The 19,010-nt window shown below is 40.1% G+C and overlaps 1 protein-coding gene across 1 annotated transcript in view; it reads right to left on the bottom strand.

Annotated features, from left to right (window-relative positions):
- The window catches only part of PIGK (phosphatidylinositol glycan anchor biosynthesis class K), a 126,601-nt gene that overhangs the window by 38,030 nt on the left and 69,561 nt on the right, over positions 1-19,010 (bottom strand). The window contains exon 10 of the mRNA XM_037024363.2: positions 2,149-2,233. Within this exon, the coding sequence (XP_036880258.2) occupies positions 2,149-2,233 (85 nt within the window). The remainder of the gene's footprint in view (positions 1-2,148; positions 2,234-19,010) is intronic.

The following is a 19,010-nucleotide window of genomic DNA, read 5'->3' on the forward strand; positions in this document are numbered from 1 at the left end:
ATGCTACCAGTGAGAGGCCCTGGCTTCTGATATTTGGGTAATAGGGAAAAGAGGTGCTCATGGCTCTCAGTGTACTGTTAAAAATACATATCCATCCATTCTGATATATGCATGCATGGCACAAAGCAAGATGCTGAAAGGAATAGCAAGAAATCAGGAATGCCTAGAAAGACAACCAAATAGGAGATAAAGGACTTGTGAATACATAAGGTGATTTCAAACAGAAATGACATATGCCCCAAAACAGGCATAGTTAAAGCAAGATGCAAGATTAGAGGAAAGATAGAGTATAAAAATAGTTACAGGTGAAAGTTAGCTATAGACTACAATTATATTATAATTTACAGATGTATTTAATTACAGATTAAAAAGCTTTTGTGAGATTGGCTGAACCTAATTTTCACATGTATTACTATTTTCTTGGGGGAAACAAAACTGCTTTTAAATACTCCATCGATAAGTAAACTTCTAGCAACATAACTCATATACTTCTAAAAGCATATGACTGATAATGACAGCAGTCCCAACATTGCAGTACTGTCAGTAAAGGGAAATAACAAGAAGAAAAGATAAGAGCCTGGTTTAATGATGACCTTTCCTGAATACCCCTTGAGAACAGAATTAATTTTATTCCATAAAAATAACAGGAAATTAATCCTTATCATGCAAATCTCCTAAAAATCAAAAAAATTTTAAATTAGTCACTACAGATTTTAATTTTAATGTTTATAATTCAGTGTTAAAATTAACACAGCTTCTTACAGTGACAAAAATATCATAATAAAAATTTTTGCTAGGGTCAAAAATTTCCATCTTTGAATTCATACAGTGTGTAATAGCAAAATGCAGCTGTTACATAAACCACAGCTTATTGGTTCATTTGTGCTATAAAAATATGACTGACATTTCATCTGGTCAACCATCCTAAAGGTTAACTCTTGTTTCCTGTTGCAGATTTTATTCTTGGTGAACTTTTCTGGGAATATTCTGTTTACCTATTCTGAACGAACCACAGACTGTTTCATCGCCCACTCTTACTGTTAAGGACATATTGACTTGCTGACTGCTCTGCTGTTTAATTCATTTACACTGAGAGTCAGGCATGAAGACAGAATTTTAAATGTGACATTTGCAGGCAGTTAGGTCATTTAAGCTCTGACAACACTAGGGAATTCCTGACATATACACTGGACCTGACTACCAAGTACAGATAGGGTTCTCAAAGCAGCAAATTTTGACTTTTTTTTTTTTGGTAATTTCTCATAAACTTTTAATACTAAATTTTAAATGTCAATGAAAAGATCTAGATAGTCAACATTTTAAAGTAAAAGCCTATTTCTTTTAATGAGCTCAAATCAGCATTTCTTCTAATCAACCCCATCAGCTAAAAATTGTTTGACAAAGACATATGGAAAGAATCATCATAATAATTAACATTCACTAAAATTCTGAGAAATTCTAACACTTAAGAGCTTTTCAATTTTTCCTATAATCTATAGATTCTGAGAAATCTAGTAGGTCTAAAAGCCATAATTCTTATTAACAGACAACTTAGAATTCTTAAATTCTGTACCAGCAGACTGTATGCTATCCAAATCACAGTACAAAAATTTAAGTTTGAACACTTCCCTCCCATGCTACCTTCTCTAAGATTATAGTTATGAGGAAGGTATGATAGAGTCATTATAACTGGAAATGAAAAAACTGCCCACATGACATTTAGAATTATACTTTACAAGAGTTAATAAATGGGGTGGGGTGGAGGAAGTAAGGAAAGATTGTTCTCATTTTAGCTACTCAAAAAAATTACACCAAATAATAATTTTTCAGCTCTTTTTCCTTGTCACTATATACAATGGTTCAAATGAAAGTTTTCTAAAATTAAGTCTTGTTGTTAGGTAATGCACAGAAGATAATTCTGATTTACCCTATATTTTATAGAAGTAAGAACTGCTACACAGCAAGTAGCCTTTTAATATTGTGCTTTGAATGAGACTTCCAACTGAAATAGGTGGAGTCCAAATAGGAAAAGATGGCCTGGAATGCCTTTCAGCTATGTACATTGATTCTGGAAAACCTAACAAAAGCAATTACTTTTCAGAGATTAAAAATCCTGTTTCTTTCAAAAGAATAAAATGGAAAGCAAACCTGGTGTATTATCTGAGCTACAGGAAGTTGTTCAGCATATTTCAGAGGTTCCATTAGTTCCTCATCCATTTGGTCTTCCGTATAGCTGGAAAAAATGTAATTAAAAAACACAAAGCTAAGGTAAATACTATATTTAAATATGGAAAATAAAAATGCCAAATATAAAACATATTAAAATATATTTACTATGTTTTTGAAATAATCATTATATCAATAATCTATGAAAAAATCACCTAATGAAATGTTTTAAATGACAATTACAAGTGTATTTCTATTGTATTTAATTACTATGTAATAAGATCACCTAATATCATCTAATATTCTCAGATCCTGTCTTTCACTGAGACTTAAAAATGTTTAAGAACTCCGTGTTCATATGGTATGTTTTTCATCACAGTATTTAAAGGTCTTCAAAACCTGGCTCTAACCACATTCGAGCCTCATCTCTAGCAACACCTTCTCTATGTACCAGTTTATTGGTTGACTCATATCCAACTACTGGCCAGCTGCTAGTGGGCCATGCAGTTCCATGATTCTCTGATTTTCTCCATTCTGTTTCCTATTTGGATCAATCATCAGTTCCTTCTTTATTTACTCTTATCTCAAATAAAATAATTCATTTGGGCCAATGTAGGTACATATTTTCCCTCCTTGAAGATAAAAAAAACCACATCTTATTCTTCTTTGTGTATCAGTTTACCAAGTAACAGACTCTATAAATGTTTTTCAAAAGACTGTATTAATAAAATGAAGATAATAACTGATAGGTTAATATGGAAAATATTTTCTTTAATATCTACATTTACAATGATACAGAACTGACATAACATATACCTAACACAGTATAAAATAATAAAGTACTATAGGAATCAAAATCTCCCCAAATGAAGAATTAGAAACAATGGTTTTAAAAAAATTATTGACCCTTCTTCAAATAGCAAATAAATATTAGATTCCAATATAATAAGACCTAAACTTATTTAAACTTCCTTTTATCTTTTTCTGTAAATTATGTATCAACTTACCAACTTAAAAATTAAGTTTTGAAATTGAAACTTTGAATTAATTTGAAAAATAATCAAACAAGACTGGTCTAAGTCTCTAAAGCTACTGTCAAGGGATCTGATGATGAGAAATCTGGACTTTCGCCCAAGAAAAGGGAAATACAAATAAGGACAAAATTTTGCACATGACTTAAAACCTTAAAGAAACTCTTAGCTAGATAAAAATTTGTGTATACCTTGCAGAATTAGCATAAAAGTTATTAATTTGGGGAAAGCAGTCTGAAGACTCAGTAATGATGAAAAAAATTAAAACAATGCTTCATAGGGACAGAAAATAGAATGGTAGTTGCCAGGAGCAAAGGATAGGAAAATGGGGAATTATTAATGAATATGTAGTTTTAGCACTAAAACAAAAAAAGAAATTCTGGAGATGGAGATGATGATGGTTAGTTACATGATAATGTTACTGGATTGTATGCTAAAAATCGTTAGAATGGTAAATCTTATGTTATGTATATGTTATGGGCTGGGTTGGGTCCCAGTTGGGCTGAACTGGATACCAAAGATGAAAAAAGTTCTGGAGATGGATATTAATTACATGATAATGTTAATGTACATAATGCCACTAAATTGTACACTAAAAATGGTTAGAATGGTAAATTTTATGTTATGTATGTTATGGGCTAAAATGGATCCCACCAAAATTTATATTTTGAAGCTCTACTCAGAAGTTAAATATCTCATCATTTAACTGTATTTGGGGACAGGATCTTTAAAGAGGTATCTAAGGTTAAATGAGACCTTTAGGGTAGGCTCTATTCCAGTACGATAGTGTCCTTGCACAAAGAAGAGATTAAGACATGGAGGCAGAGAGAGTAAAGAAAGTATGAAGTCACCAGGGGAAGAACTGGCCATCTAAAAGGAAAGGAGAGAGGTTTCTGAAGAAATCAATCCTGCTAACACTTTGATCTTGGACTTTGAGCTTCCACAACTGTCACTCTAAGTGCACTTCAGAAGTAATCTTGCGATTAATATGGATTTAGGAGTTTTTTTGCTTATTCAGTATTTCACAATAAATTACTAATTTTGAATTTTGTGAAAATGTCCATCATTTTCTTGCTTTATATGTTGCTTAGAAGTGTTGATGTTCAGCTGATTTTCTTTCCATGTTATTTTCATTCTTAATTTATTTAAAAATGTTTAATTATTTATTATTTTTGGTGGGGAGGATCAGGTGGTCATTTTTTCCTTTTATTTTAGTAAGGTCTAATAACAGGATGTAGGACAAAGCTAGGAAGTCAGTTGTTTAATATCAACTCTCCTAGGCACATAGGAGTCCTTTCAATTATGGAAATACAGATCCTTTATTTCAGAAATTTTTTTATTATAATTGTAAATATTATTTCTGTTCATTTTCCATTTGTTTTTCCAGTTCAAGTTTTTGAACTAAATATACTGGATTTTCTCTATCACTTTCTCTCTGATCCTTTTATCTCTCTTATTTCAGTTTCATTTTTTGGACTTTCTCATTTCCATTCTTTACGTCTCTTACTGAATTTTTAGTAATACCTATCTTCCCTTGAATACCTTGTAATTTAGCTTTCATTTCCGAAATGATTTTTGTCCTTTTCCATTGATTTCCTTCCAGAGTTTAGTCAGCTCCTGCTTCATACATCTTCCTGTTGTTTGTCCATTTCAATTGTGAGTTTTGGAATGTTTGACTCATGGTGTCCCTTCAAAATGCAATCACTTGTTTAATATACATTCATGATTGAGTGTTGTATTTGTTTTCCTGTTTTGAGGCTTTTCTTTATATTTTTCCATTGACTCTTTGCCTGTGTGTACATGTGTATTCAAAAGTTTTGATTTTAGTTTTCTGTTTTCTTACAGCAACTTGGAAAAGACGCTGGCCTCTTTTTCTGTTGAAGATTATTTGTATTTTTTTTTTTCAGGATCAGTAATAGCAAGTTATCTTATAATGGGGCGGAGAAGGGAGATAGTTGGCTTATTATCAAGAGTACCTTCCTGTATGGCTACCCTGAAGTGTTGTTTCTTTATGAATGGTACTCTTTGTGGTGGTTGTGGTGGGAACTTTATGTTTTTTTTCCCCCATTTATTTCCTTTGGACCTTTATCTTCAGCTGTTTCTTTCATTCCTTTCACCACCGAGCCTCCAAGGAACATGTTCTCCCTCCTTGCAAGGTATCTTCCATTTTCTAAGCGTAAGATAAATTTTAGCTGAAATAAGCATGTGAAGAGAGGCAACAAAGGGCCAGGTAGTTTATTTGAGCGCAATTCCTGGGTGATATTCTCCAGTCTGGTTATCACAGGCCGGGGAAGTCACACCCAGCAGGGCAGGCAGTGAGCTTTTAAAGAAGGTAGGGGGAGGGAGCGCATAGGTTTACAGCGTCGGGGAGGACTGGCTAGCCTAAGGCACCTTTTTCAGGTTGGGAGGGGGCAGCAGCCGGGGACTTTGGCACATAATCAGTGTCCGATGTGCTCCGCCCTCCCCCTAGTGCCTCCAACCTTACACTAAGAATTAGTGCTTATCCAAAACTGATACCTAAGGTCACCCACACTAAGCCCCATTTCTGAAATCCTCAGTAGCCAGGGCTCTGATCAAACAGTCCCTGCTTACAATAAACTCAGAACCTGAGAAAACTACAAATGTTAATTTACATTCACATACAACTGCTATCCTCAGAGAACCTGGTATTTTCTCTGGCAAAACTGTAAAGTTCTCTTTCTTAAAGCCATCTGTGGGTAAAATTGAAACATTTCCAGATTTTCTCACCTGCCTTTGGTGCATCTGCATATCAACAGGTGTTCAGAGGTGTAAACAAGTAGGCTTTAGTACATTTGCATCTTTCCTCATGGGTGGAGAAGTTCATCTCCATATCAATGGGTAATACCTGGGCAACAGAGGGCTTATCGGTACCTGAGAGGTGAGGGGGAGGGCCGGGGTTGTGGTTGCTTGAGCAGGAGAGAGAGATGGGCCGGACATTTTTTCATAAGCAATAAATGGGTTTTAAATTTTATTTCTCCCTTTGACTGATTTTGGTTTTTAGGGGTATTTTGCCCCGGAATTTCCTTTCCCTGGACTTACACCATCCTAATATTCATTATATTTAACATTTTGAGTTGTTCCTAAAGAATATATTTTCTGTTGTCTCTTTCCAAGATTTTAATAAGAAGACCTACTTAGGTAATTTAATAAGGAAGTAATTTCTGCACAGAGAAAGTTGTGCATTTTTTTTACTTTACTATTTCTTTCAAAACTGTGTCTTTGTTAAAAAATGATTATAAATGGAATTAGTTTATTCTATGAAAAGATTTGGATCCAATACAGTGATGCTACCATCTCAAATCAAAATGCAATAAAAATATTGTCTAAATCTTCTGTATAAGTAAATAAAATACTGCTGACAAAATTCTGAAACCTGTGAAGTTATAGTTTTTACAAACCATCATCTTGAGGATTATCAAGATTTTATTGCATTCCTTTACTTTTTCATAGATGCCCAGTGCCCTCTAAGATCTTTCTCCTCTGTGCTATCCACACATTCCTGAGATAACACTGTAACATTACTTACTATCCCCATCTATATGGCCATCTCTGATTCAGAAACAGGTGAAGTTTTTATTCTATATTACCATACTATGATTACATTATTCATGTATAAAATGATAGAGCTACTGTGAGCAGAAGGCCAAAGCATCTTTTCAAACCCAACTCTTTGTGTTGGGTATATTTTCAAACAATATACCCAACATAAAGAGTAGGAGAGCACACATTATAATGTAAGCTAAATGTCAACTAAAAATTAAGAAGGCTAATAAATAATTCAAGACACATCATCTAGGATAATCCAAAATCATTAAGAAAAATTCTCTAAACATAGCAGGAAGCTAGACAATTTAGTATAATGTCTTGAATATGACAGCTTGAAAGAATAACCTGAAACTAAAAGTATATAGAGGAACCAAATTAATTTCTAAATACAATCTTGGGAAAAAAGGATAGAAACATTTATACTCCTAAACTGCATTTTTAAAAATGCCCATGCATTCATGTAATTACCAACACACAGTGTTGTGCAAGATACATTTGACCAACCCAGTGCCTTATTGCTATGACAGACCTGATGGCTTAAAGACACTCTCAAGGGAGAAAAGAACTTAAATTTATTGGTCAATAAAGAAACATAAAACGCTATTACAACTCCAGAAATATCCCGAGTCACTGAAAATTATTTCCGTGAAGCAATGAGACAATAATCTAATACATCATCTTCCTTGAAATCAGATTCCCCCTCTGAAACTGGCAGCACCAATATTCTTTTAATTATCAAACTAAAAACTGTACAAGAAGATATTAAAACATAACCATGGCTATAACCTACTTTGAAGAAGCACAGTGAAGATGATGTGCTGGGGAAAGACATATAATTTGAGGCAGAGAACAGAAAGTTAATGTCAAAGAGAGCTAAGTTATATTAATTTATGGCCCAACTGTTGAAATGAGTCTTATTTACTGTCAGATTGCAATGTGGCATAAAAATATGTACACCAGTTAAAAAAAGAATACCTCCCAAGCAACTCAATAAAGCAGTTACAACAAAACCCCAGAAAACCAAGCTCTTGTTCTCACTGAGAGACTTTAGAAGTAAACTCTTTTCTGGTAGAAGTTGTAGGCATGCTTCCCAAAAAGTTCACAGAACCAGCTGGCTACTATACATAAGGGATTATCTTTGTAGAGTCAAAGGCAATTCTAAAACAGCAGTGGTAGGGGGTGGTCAAAGGAAAACCTGCCAAAATTATTGAGCACTTACCCTGTACTAGGTACTCTACTAGGTACATATAACTAAACTTATATGGGTATTGTTCTAGTCATTTTATTTTTCTTTTATGTACACAACTATATATATGAAATTTCATAGAATATCCAGTTTCATTTATAAATTATACTTTATATGTAATGCAGCCACTTGGTTTTTTCACTTCATCTTTTTGAGATCCAAGCATGCCAAAATGATTATCAATGTAGTTCATTACTGTTAATAGCTATACGATATAATATGAAAATGCTCCATTTTATTTAAACATTTCAATATTGATGGACATCTGCTTCCAATTATCTACTATTAGAAATAATGTTGTAATAAATATCTCTTTATGCTACTTTGTCTATATATGCAAAAGATGTTCTACAACACAACAAACTATAGCCCACAAGCCAATCTGGCCTGTCACCTGTTTATATATGTCCTGTAAACTAAGGATGGTTTTTTTACAATTTTTTAAAGGTTGCGAAAATAAACAGAAATAAGAATAATATCTCAAGACAAATGAAACATATGAAATCCATATTTTAGTGTCTGTAAATAAAGTCTTATTTGAATACAGATATTCATTTGTTAATGTCTATGAATGCTTTTGTACTACAATAGCAGGGTATATACATCTGAGACCATAATACCTGAAGGGTCCCCACCAGTAAGATGGCAAACTTCCGGCTTCTCTTCGGGGTCCTCAGTTCCCGCCGGCACCACCTGAAGCCCAATCACCTCTCGCCCCCCCCCCCCAATCCCAGCACCTAGCCAACAGCCACCAGCCCCGTAGAAGTGACACCTCAATCAATTCATGACCCCTCCTATATAACCCAGCACCTTTCCCTAATAAAGCGGAACTCTCCGGTGAATTGCTGCTATGTGTCACTCCTTTCCTTTCATTGGTGCCGAAACCCGGGAGACGGGACACCCCAACTGGGCCCCGTCTTCCCCCGACACCAGCAGCAGCTTGCCCTCGTCCTCTTTTTCCGGCGCTGGCTCATCACACTCACCACTCCTCTCTGGCCTTTAGGTAAGTTTTCCCCCCGGAGTGGGCCACTCTTCCCCGAGCTATCGCAGTGCCATTGACCGTGATCGTCCGGCAAGGCCCTGACGCTCGGGGATGAGGAGGGAACGCTCCCCGCCTCAGGCCTTCACGGCTGCGGCGGACCCTCAGGCCCCTCCTCCAAAAGCCATAAATCCCCGCCTCAAGCCTTTACGGCTGCGGCAGACACTCAGGCCCCTCCTCCGACAGTCAAACGCATTCACCATCCCTTCCATCAGTGCTGAAAGTTTTTAAGCAAAATTTCCCTGGGGTGGGCCACTCTTCCCCGAGCTATCGCAGTGCCATTGACTGTGATCGTCCGGCAAGGCCCTGATGCTCGGGGATGAGGAGGGAACTCTCCCCGCCTCAGGCCTTCATGGCTGCGGCGGACCCTCAGGCCCCTCCCCAAACAGCCATAAATCCCCGCCTCAAGCCTTTACGGCTGCGGCGGACGCTCAGGCCCCTCCTCTGACAGTCATAAATCCCCGCCTCAGGCCTTCACGGCTGCGACCGACTCTCAGGCACCCCCCTCCAACAGCCATAAACGAGGTGACTCCTTTGTGGATGAGAACACTCCCTTTTCCCCCCCTCCTCCTTCTGTTCCGTCCGCCGAAAACGCCTAGCGCTAGGTACCTCGAGACTCCGGCACTCTGCCTTCTTAGGGAAGTCTGGGTGACGACCCACACTTTCCAAGAAATTCCGACTCATATACGAGTTTCCGCAGACCACCAAGGATCATCGGGGACACCCTTTGTCTCCTTGTGGTCTGCTTCCAGTCCGAGGATCTCCATTCGTCTTCCCCTGTTTGTCTCCTTCTCTGTCCTTTAGCCATGGGAGCCTCCTCATCCCTCCCTGAAAGTTCACCTCTTGAATGCCTGCTTAAGCATCTGGCTACCCTCTCCCTGATGCCTGATATAAAACCAAAACTTCTCCGTAAATATTGCTCCCAAGATTGGCCGACATACCCCCTAGACAATAAAAACCAATGTCCTGCAGGGGGAACTCTTGACCCTAACATCACTCGCGATCTTTTTAACTACTGCCAGCGCCTGAAAAAATGGAAGGAGATTCCCTATATCGAAGCTTTCCACCTCCTCCTCTCCCCGCCCCCTCCCAAGTTCTCCTAGCCTGCAAGCTGTCGCCCCCGCAGAAGCCTCCTGTTCACTCCCTTCCCCTTCTTCTCCTACAACAGCCCTTCTCCCTTCCTCCCCAACCATCTCCTCCCCCATCTCACTTCCTCCACCTTCATTCCCTGCAGGTTAAGCCTGAGCCTTTCAGCCCCCCTTTAACTAGGTCCCAGGGGCCTCCTCCGTCTTTGCCCATATCACCTGTTTCTCCCGTTAGGGACCGCCTTTGTCTTCTCACATGTTTGTAGAGAGAATGGGAAAGCACCTCCCCCCATGTCTGAACGCAGCATGGGAAAGCACAAGCTAGAGAACAACCGGTGCAGTCCTTAGAAGTTATCTGTCCACAAAAACATATCTTGCCAAGACTCCTCACTCTGAAAATAGGGAGACCTTGAAGATGTGTAGAAACACCACCGTTGCTTCTAAATATGCCCTTCCCCCACTTGCCGATGTGGCAGGAATAGAAAATAACGCATTCCATAAGCAATTAACTGGAGCCCTGCTGTAGCTCAGTAGAGCATGGGACTCTTAATTCAGAGTCATGAGTTCAAGCCCAACTAGAGCAGCAGAAGTAAGCAGCTGGGCTGCTAGCTGGCGACATGTGGGTCCGATTCTATCTTTCTTTATTTTCTTTGCCCCCCTTCTGCACTTCAGGACCTGCTCGACTAGGCACGGCTAGACCGCGTCACTCCCCCACAGACTGAGCCAGAACCCTTCAGTCCCCCTCAGACTCAGTCCCGAGAGCCTTCCAAAATTATCGCCCCCCTCCGGGAGGTAGCAGGATCCGAAGGCAGCATGCGCGTTCACATCCCTTTCTCCTTAAGAGATTTAGCCCAACTAGAGAAACGCCTAAGTTCCTTTTCCACTGATCCCATGACATACATTAGGGAGTTTCAATACACCCTCCAGTCTTACAGCCTCACACATCATGACATTTTCATGCTCCTGGCCAATACTCTCCTCCCTGAAGAGCGTAGACAAGTTTAGGACTTCGCCCAAATGCAGGCTACTGAAACCCACAGGACTGACCCCACCTATTCCCCTGGCCCCACTGCTGTCCCCGAACAAGACCCACACTGAAATTATAACACCACCATGAGTCTCCGCTCTCAAGATATTTTTGCCTCCTGCTTAATAGCAGGTCTGAAAAAGGACAGCTTGTAAAGTAGTCAATTTTCAAAAGCTCCAAGACATAATTCAAAAGAGAGATGAAATCCCCTCCAAGTTCTTAGACAGACTCACTCAAGCCCTATTACAGTATACCAGCCTGGACCCAGAAACACCTGAAGGAAGACATGTCCTTATGACATACTTCCTAGCTCAAGGCTACCCCGACATTAAAGCTAAACTCAAAAAGTTAAAACAGGGCCCCGCTACCCCACAGACTGAGATCCTAACAGTGGCCTTTAAAGTCTTCCATAAGCGGGAGGAGGAGAAAGAATGCCGTAAACAAAAGGCTGATCAGGCCAATTTCCAGATGTTGGCCCAGCTGATAAAACCACAACCTGGGCGCCCCTCTACAAACAAGCCCCCCCAAGAGCTTGTTTCAAGTGCAGAAAAGAGGGACATTGGTCAAGGGCGTGCCCCTCCCCCAGATCTCCTACCACCCCATGCCCCAGATGCCACAAAAAGGGCCACTGGGGGTCTGATTGCCCAACCACCCAAAGGGGAGGCTGGACGAACAACCCCCATCCTAAGCCCGCCGTAGTGGGGCTGGCAGAAGAAGATTGATGGGGCCCGGGGGCTTCTCGCCCAACCATTTCCATCACCAAACAGGAGCCCAGGGTTACTTTAACAGTAGACGGTCACCCCATCTCCTTCCTCCTAGATACAGGAGCCACCTTCTCAGTCTTGTGAGAATACCGGGGCCCTACCACGCCAGCCATTACTCCTATAGTCAGAGTAGGAGGTAAACAGATTTTTCCCATTAAACCCCCACCCACCCTTTTATGCACAATCCAAGACAATCCCATACCTTTCTCCCACTCCTTCCTGGTTATGCCCCAGTGTCCCATCCCTTTACTAGGACGAGACATCCTTTCCCTCCTCCACGTTTCCATAACTATATCCACTCCCACAGCCCCCAGTACTCCCTTTCTGATGGCCCTCATAGCCGACGACCCCCCTCTACCCAATGAAAGCTCCGGTTCTGCCCTCATACACCCTGTAAATCCCAAAGTTTGGGACATTACAAGCCCCTCCGTGGCCCTATGTCCCCCTGCCTCTATCAAATTATGTGACCCCTCTCAGTATATCTGTCAGGCCCAATACCCCCTAACCACTTCAGCCCTCATAGGCCTCCAACCCATCATTCAAGCAGACCCACTCACTCCCCATTTAATACCCCCATATTAGCTGTTAAAAAAACCAACGGATCTTGCCGCCTTGTCCAAGACCTTCGCCTCATCAACATAGCCATTGTCCCTATCCATCCCTTAGTTCCAAATCCATACAGCCTCAGCATCCCACTTCTCAGTCCTAGATCTCAAAGACCCATTTTTCTATCCCTCTAGACCCCTGCTCCCAAGATTTTTTCATCTTCACCTGGACGGACCCATACACAAGACATTCTAAACAACTCACTTGGTCAGTTTTGCCACAAAGCTTCCGAGATAGTCCCCATATTTTGAGACAGGTCCTAGCTCAGGACCTCAAACAGTTTCATCATGATCACTCCAAGTCCACCTTATAATACATAGACAATCTTCTACTCTGCAGTCTCTCGTGGGAACAGTCTCAACTTGACACTGCCTCCCTACTTAACCTTCTAGCTTCCAGAAGTTACCGAGTATCCCCCGTCAAAGCTCAAATCTCTTCCCCTCCTATCACTTACCTCAGATTCCTTCTATCTCAACAAAGAAAGTCCATTACCTTAGAGAGAAAATGGCTCCTCTCTGACCTGCCCATTCCCAAAACCAAGACAAAAATCCTTTCCTTTCTAGGCCCTTTCTAAGCCTAGCTAGATATTTTAGAACATAGATCCCTAACTTCTCCCTGCACCCTGTTGGCAAGACCCCTATACAACCTCAGCAAGAGCCCCCCTAAAAAACCATTATCCTCCTCACCCCGACACTCCTTCATTAAGCTCCGTCAAGCCCTTGTAGAAGCCCCAGCTCTCCATCTTCCTGATTTGTCGAAGCCCTTCTCATTATACATTCATGAGAGGTCCAGTCAAGCTTTAAGAGTCCTAGGCCAATATTATGGCTCATCCTTTGCCTCAGTAGCTTATATCTCCAAGCAATTAGACCCCACAGTTCAGGGATGGGCCCCCTGCCTACGAGCATTAGCCGCTAGACAGCTCTTGCAGAAAGAAGCTCATAAACTGACATTCAGAGCGCCCCTTACCATTCTGTCCCCACATCACCTAAAAGATCTCTTAACCTACAAAAGTTTACAGACTCTCCCTCCCTCCAGACTCCTGACCTTACTGTCCTCTTTCCTCCAAAATCCTGTTCACCCCCTTTGCCATCCATACCCGAATCATGACTTTTTCCTCCTTTACTGCTCTCTTGCTTTTTCCCTCATTCCTATTGTCTTCCCCACCACCCCAGCCTCCTTTGTATGGCGATTCAAAGTCAGACAGACTTACACACAGCATCAAACAAAAGTTACTGCCCTCATTGCCACATCAGACTGCCCTCTGAAAAGCTGCTCTGAGCCTTTATACCTCCACTTTCCTCCCTCCACTGAAGTGTTCACTAGCAGCTACCCTTATTCTCCCTACCTCTGCTTCCTCTATGACCAAAAACAAGCCTATTGCAGGCGATGGCCAGATACCTACAGGAGATGTCCCTACTAGTCTTGCACCATTCACTACATGAGTAACTTCCAGTACCCACAGTATTACTCCTCCAACCGTTTCATGAAATATCCCAATGGCTCATTCTCCTTATCAATCCCAGATCCCTGGGACTCTCGATGGGCTGCCAGAGTCACAGCCTCAGTTTACTACGGGGGGTCCTCGACCCCCCACAGTACACTTCATATCTCTCGAAAGTATGTTCCCTCTCATTCCCAGATCTCTCAAGTTGCATCAGGTAGCAGACATTCTGAAAAAGTCATTATCCAAACTCTTAATAGTGCCTCTTCATCTTCTTATCCCCACCCCTCTTCCCATTTCTCCTACTCTTCATTACAGCTTATTCAGGACACCACCATCTTTCTCAACCACACCCTTAACACAGCCAATTGTTTCTTGTGCGCATCACTACAGCGCCCACTGCTGGCCGCCGTGCCCCTTAATATTTCCAACTACTCCTTCCATGCAGAAAGACAACCCCTCTGCCCCCTGGCAGACATACCCCTATGTGAACCAGAATACGCAGATAATCTCACCATCCACCACTGTGTAGGCCCAACTCCACCCCCTTCCAGCGCACTTCACTGCCTCTCTATCTACACCCCTACCTCCGGCTCTAAGACTTTTATGCAACCGGGACACTTCTTTTAGTGTAATGGCAGTCTTTTCAACTCACTGCCTCTCAACTCCGATACACCCTGCATTCTCGTCACCCTAATCCCACAGTTAACACTTTACAGCATGGCAGAATTCCTTGAGCTCCAACCTCCCTTGCCCTCGCGCACAAAAAGAGCTGCTTTCCTTCCCATCATGGTCAGTAGCTCTTTGATCACCTCAGCCATTGGGGCAGGGTTTTTGGGAGAAGCCTTGGGTCACTCTCTATAGGCAGTTAGAGATCTCAACGCTAAACTTGAGGGAGCCCTGACATCCACTGCCGATTCTCTAACCTCTCTCCAAAGACAGGTCACTTCACTAGCTAAAGTCACCCTTCAAAACCGGCGGGCCCTAGATCTGCTTACAGCCGCGAAGGGCGGCACCTGCGTCTTCCTCTGGGAGAGTGCTGCTATTCCATCAACGAATCCGGCATTGTAGAAACTGACATCACCAAACTCACCGACCTTGCCTCCAGTCTCCACTCTGCTTCCAATTCCAACCCATTCTCGTCAATACTAACAAACCCCCTCCTCACCTGGCTCTGGCCCATTGCAGGCCCCATAATAATCATTCTTCTCGCCTGTCTCTTCTTACCCTGTATAATAAAGTTCATCAAATTCCAAGTCAGAAAAATCTCTAATCAAGCTTTCAACCAGCTTTTACTCAGGAACTACCAGCTTCTGGCCACAGAAGATCCCTCACCCTCACGTGACCTCCTCACCACACGCTGAGATGGACCCCTCTCTCCACTGGAAACTGTTCCTGGAAACAATAGCCGCAGACGCCTGGCTCCTGACACCCATATCCTCTTGGCCAACCTATGGTTACAGGGAACCTTCATTGATTTCCAACCTGAAGAAGTCCACATCTACTCGTCCTTACTGTGGGGAGTCCTATCAACCCTTTCCTCCCAATCCTCAAGCCCTCACTCCCTTCTCCGCCCCTGTTCAGCAGGAAGCAGCCAGAGAGAAAGCAACATCCAGAAACCCATAGAGGAGAAAGGGGGGAATGAAGGGTCCCCACCAGTAAGATGGCAAACTTCCGGCTTCTCTTCGGGGGTCCTCAGTTCCCGCCAGCGCCACCTGAAGCCCAATCACCTCTCGCCCCCACCCCATCCCAGCACCTAGCCAACAGCCACCAGCCCCGTAGAAGTGACACCTCAATCAATACATGCCCCCTCCTATATAACCCAGCACCTTTCCCTAATAAAGTGGAACTCTCCGGTGAATTGCTGCTATGTGTCGCTCCTTTCCTTTCAATACCTACAAATGCTAAAATATATACTACATGGGTCTTACAGAAAATGTTTGCCAACCCATGTTCTAGAGCAATTATTTGGAATTTGACTTGCTGGGTCATAACTTACTCAAATTTTAAATTTTGCTAGAAATACCCAAAATGCTATCCAAAAAAGCTGTATCAATTTACACTGCCTCCAGAAATGTGTATGTTTCCATTTTCCTCCACCACTGCCACCAAATTTTCTACAAATAAATAGTATCTCACTGTTTTAATTTCCATTTACTTTTTGAAAACATTTATATGGCTACTGGTGATGGGTATTTTCTCTTTTCCTTACTTTGGTCACTGTTTTTTATGGGACTATCTTTTCTTTTCAAATCAATGTGCAGTGTTACTTATATAATCTGGACAGAAGTTATTTGGCACACATGTTGCAATTAATTTCAACTGGACTTTATCTTATAACTTTGTTGTTGTTGTTTCGCTACATATGATATTTTAATTTTGTGGAAGTAAACTTTAACAATCTTTTATTTGCTATGCTTTTGGTAGCATGACATCTTTTGCTACTTCTATTTCTCCACTCTTATTACATTTAATAATTATTAAATGGTAGGTTCTCTTAGATTTTCTATTATATGCTCTATTAAAAAAACAGGGAAAGTCTGCCTCTTCCTGATTCTTACACCTCTTATTCTTGCCCTTGTCTTCTTTGTCCTCATTGGGACTTCTTGTGCAATGATGACTAGATGGAATACCAGCAAGCATTTTTATTTTGTCTGACTTTCACAGAGATGCTTCTAAAGATTCACCATAAACTGTAACATTTGCTGCTGGCTTTAGATACACGGTCTTTATTAAGTCAAAGCAGATCCCTTTTATTTCTAGTCTGCTAAGCCATGTTGCTTTTTTTCACCATTAATGATTGATGAATTTTAATCAAATGCTTTCTCCGCATCTACTAAAACAATTAGAAAATAATTCTCATCTAACATAATGATATGATAAAATACATCAGTATATTTTATAATCCTAAATCATTCCTGCAATTTTAAGATAATTTCTATTTGGTCATAAACTATTTTTATTTATATAAACTATTTTTTTTATTTATGAATTTGAATTTTATTTAAGATTTGTATATCTGTGATCATAAGTGAGGCTGTCTATATTTTTTTCATACTCTCCTCACCTAGTTTTAGTTTTAAAATTAATTAGTTCCATTGAATGAGTCAATAAGCATGATTTCTTTCATTCTGTTCATGTATGTTAGTCCTGTGTGTGTTTGGTAAATGTCACAGAAAAAAACCTCTAAGCCTACTGTTTTTTGCAGTTTGTGGGAGAGGGTATATATTTTTTACAACTGAAAAAAAAAAGTAGGTATTTTTTTTTTTTTACTTGAAGGCCTATTTCTTTTTTCCTAAATCTCCTCTAAGTATTGCTTCAGCCACATCCAAGTTATTTTTGTGCCTTTATACTGAAGATGTTTCATGTAAATAGCACATTTTGGGATTTGGGTTTTAATTTAGTATGGCCCCCCTTTTTATTTCAAACAGGGTATTTGGTCCAATTACATTTAATTTAAAAATTGGTATAGCTGAATTTATAACTATTTAATATTTCCTATTAATTTAATGTTCCATTTTCTTTCCTTTCTTCTTTTGACTTAACCAAATATTTTATTAATCTTTTTTTCCTCTATTAACATGGTAGTTATACAACCATTATTTACAGTGGTTACCTTGGACGTTAGAACACCCAACATTGACATGTTAGTCTAACCAAACAGATCACACACTCACTATTTGTCCAACGAGAATAGCACTTCACAACACTTTAATTCCATTCATCCCTCTGCATTTTGTACTATTACTGTCACATATTTTAATTATACAAATATTATTTTAAGTCAACAAAAGGTTTTTATTTTTCATCCCATCAATATTCAATTGCCTTAAATGATATATTTACCTCTTCTAGTTCTCTTTGCTTCTTATGAATTTCTATGCCTCCCTTATTTCTGGCTGAAAAACTCCATTTAGTTTTTACTTCAGTTCAGGTGCACTGGCAACAAATTTTCTGTTTTGTTTGTCCGAAAGCATCCTTATTTTACCTTCATTTTTGGAAGATGCTTTTGTTATATACAGAATTATAGGTTTCAACTTTTCTTCATTTCAGCACTTGAAACATGTCATCCTGTTGTTTTATGGCCCCCCACTGTTAATGTCAGTACTAAAGGTAGTGTCCCTTTTCTTCTCAGGTGGGCTTTTAAGATTTTTCTGTTTGTCTATGAGTTTTCAGCATTTTGACTATGATGCGTCAAACTGTGGTTTCCTTAGTTCAGTCTGTGGTTTAACGTGTTTCATTTATTTTGCTCATTATCTTTCAAATTCCTTCTCTATGTTCAATCTGTCCTCTAGTTTAAGACCCTACTTACACATGCACACCATTTTACTAAATCTAATATGTCTCTTACTCCTTGTTTTTTCTCTTCTCTCTCTCCTCTTCCTGTGTTTCAGTTTGGATATTTTCTATTGAATTGTCTTTGAATACACTCTGTTTTGTGATGTGTCCAATTTGATGTTAAACCATTCACTGAGTTCTTCAGTTCAGCTATTTTATTTTTCAATTCTAGAATGTTCATTTCATTGTGTCAGACATACACATATTCTCTGGTGAATTATCTATCTTTTCATCCTTTAAAGAGCTTTTTTCCTAGTTTCTTGAACATATTAGATATAGTTATTTCAAGGTTCCTGTCTACTAACTCCAAGTGCTGGATCGGTTCTCTGTCTGCTTCTACATTCTATTTTCGGTATTACTCTTGATATATGGTCTTAGTGTCCTTCCTTTTATGTGCCTAATAACTTCTGATTGATTGTATACAGGGCACTGCATATGTATAGTTTTTAAAAAGCCTACCAAGAGTGCTATTTTCCATGTGAGAAGATCCATACTTTCCTGTGCTGGGCAGTTAGAGAGAGTGGTCTGATCACTTCCATTCAATCAGGGACTGACTTAAATTAAGACTGTCTTACCATTTTGATAACACTCATTCTACCTGTAATTTGCCCTTCTTCTTATGGTGAGGCACTTCGAGGTTTAAAAAATGCCTGGCAAGTGTTTATCCCCTCAACAGACAGACTACCAGAAATTCCACTAT

The sequence above is a fragment of the Manis javanica genome, chromosome 4, assembly GCF_040802235.1.
Source record: "Manis javanica isolate MJ-LG chromosome 4, MJ_LKY, whole genome shotgun sequence".
NCBI classification, from domain to species: Eukaryota; Metazoa; Chordata; class Mammalia; order Pholidota; family Manidae; genus Manis; species Manis javanica.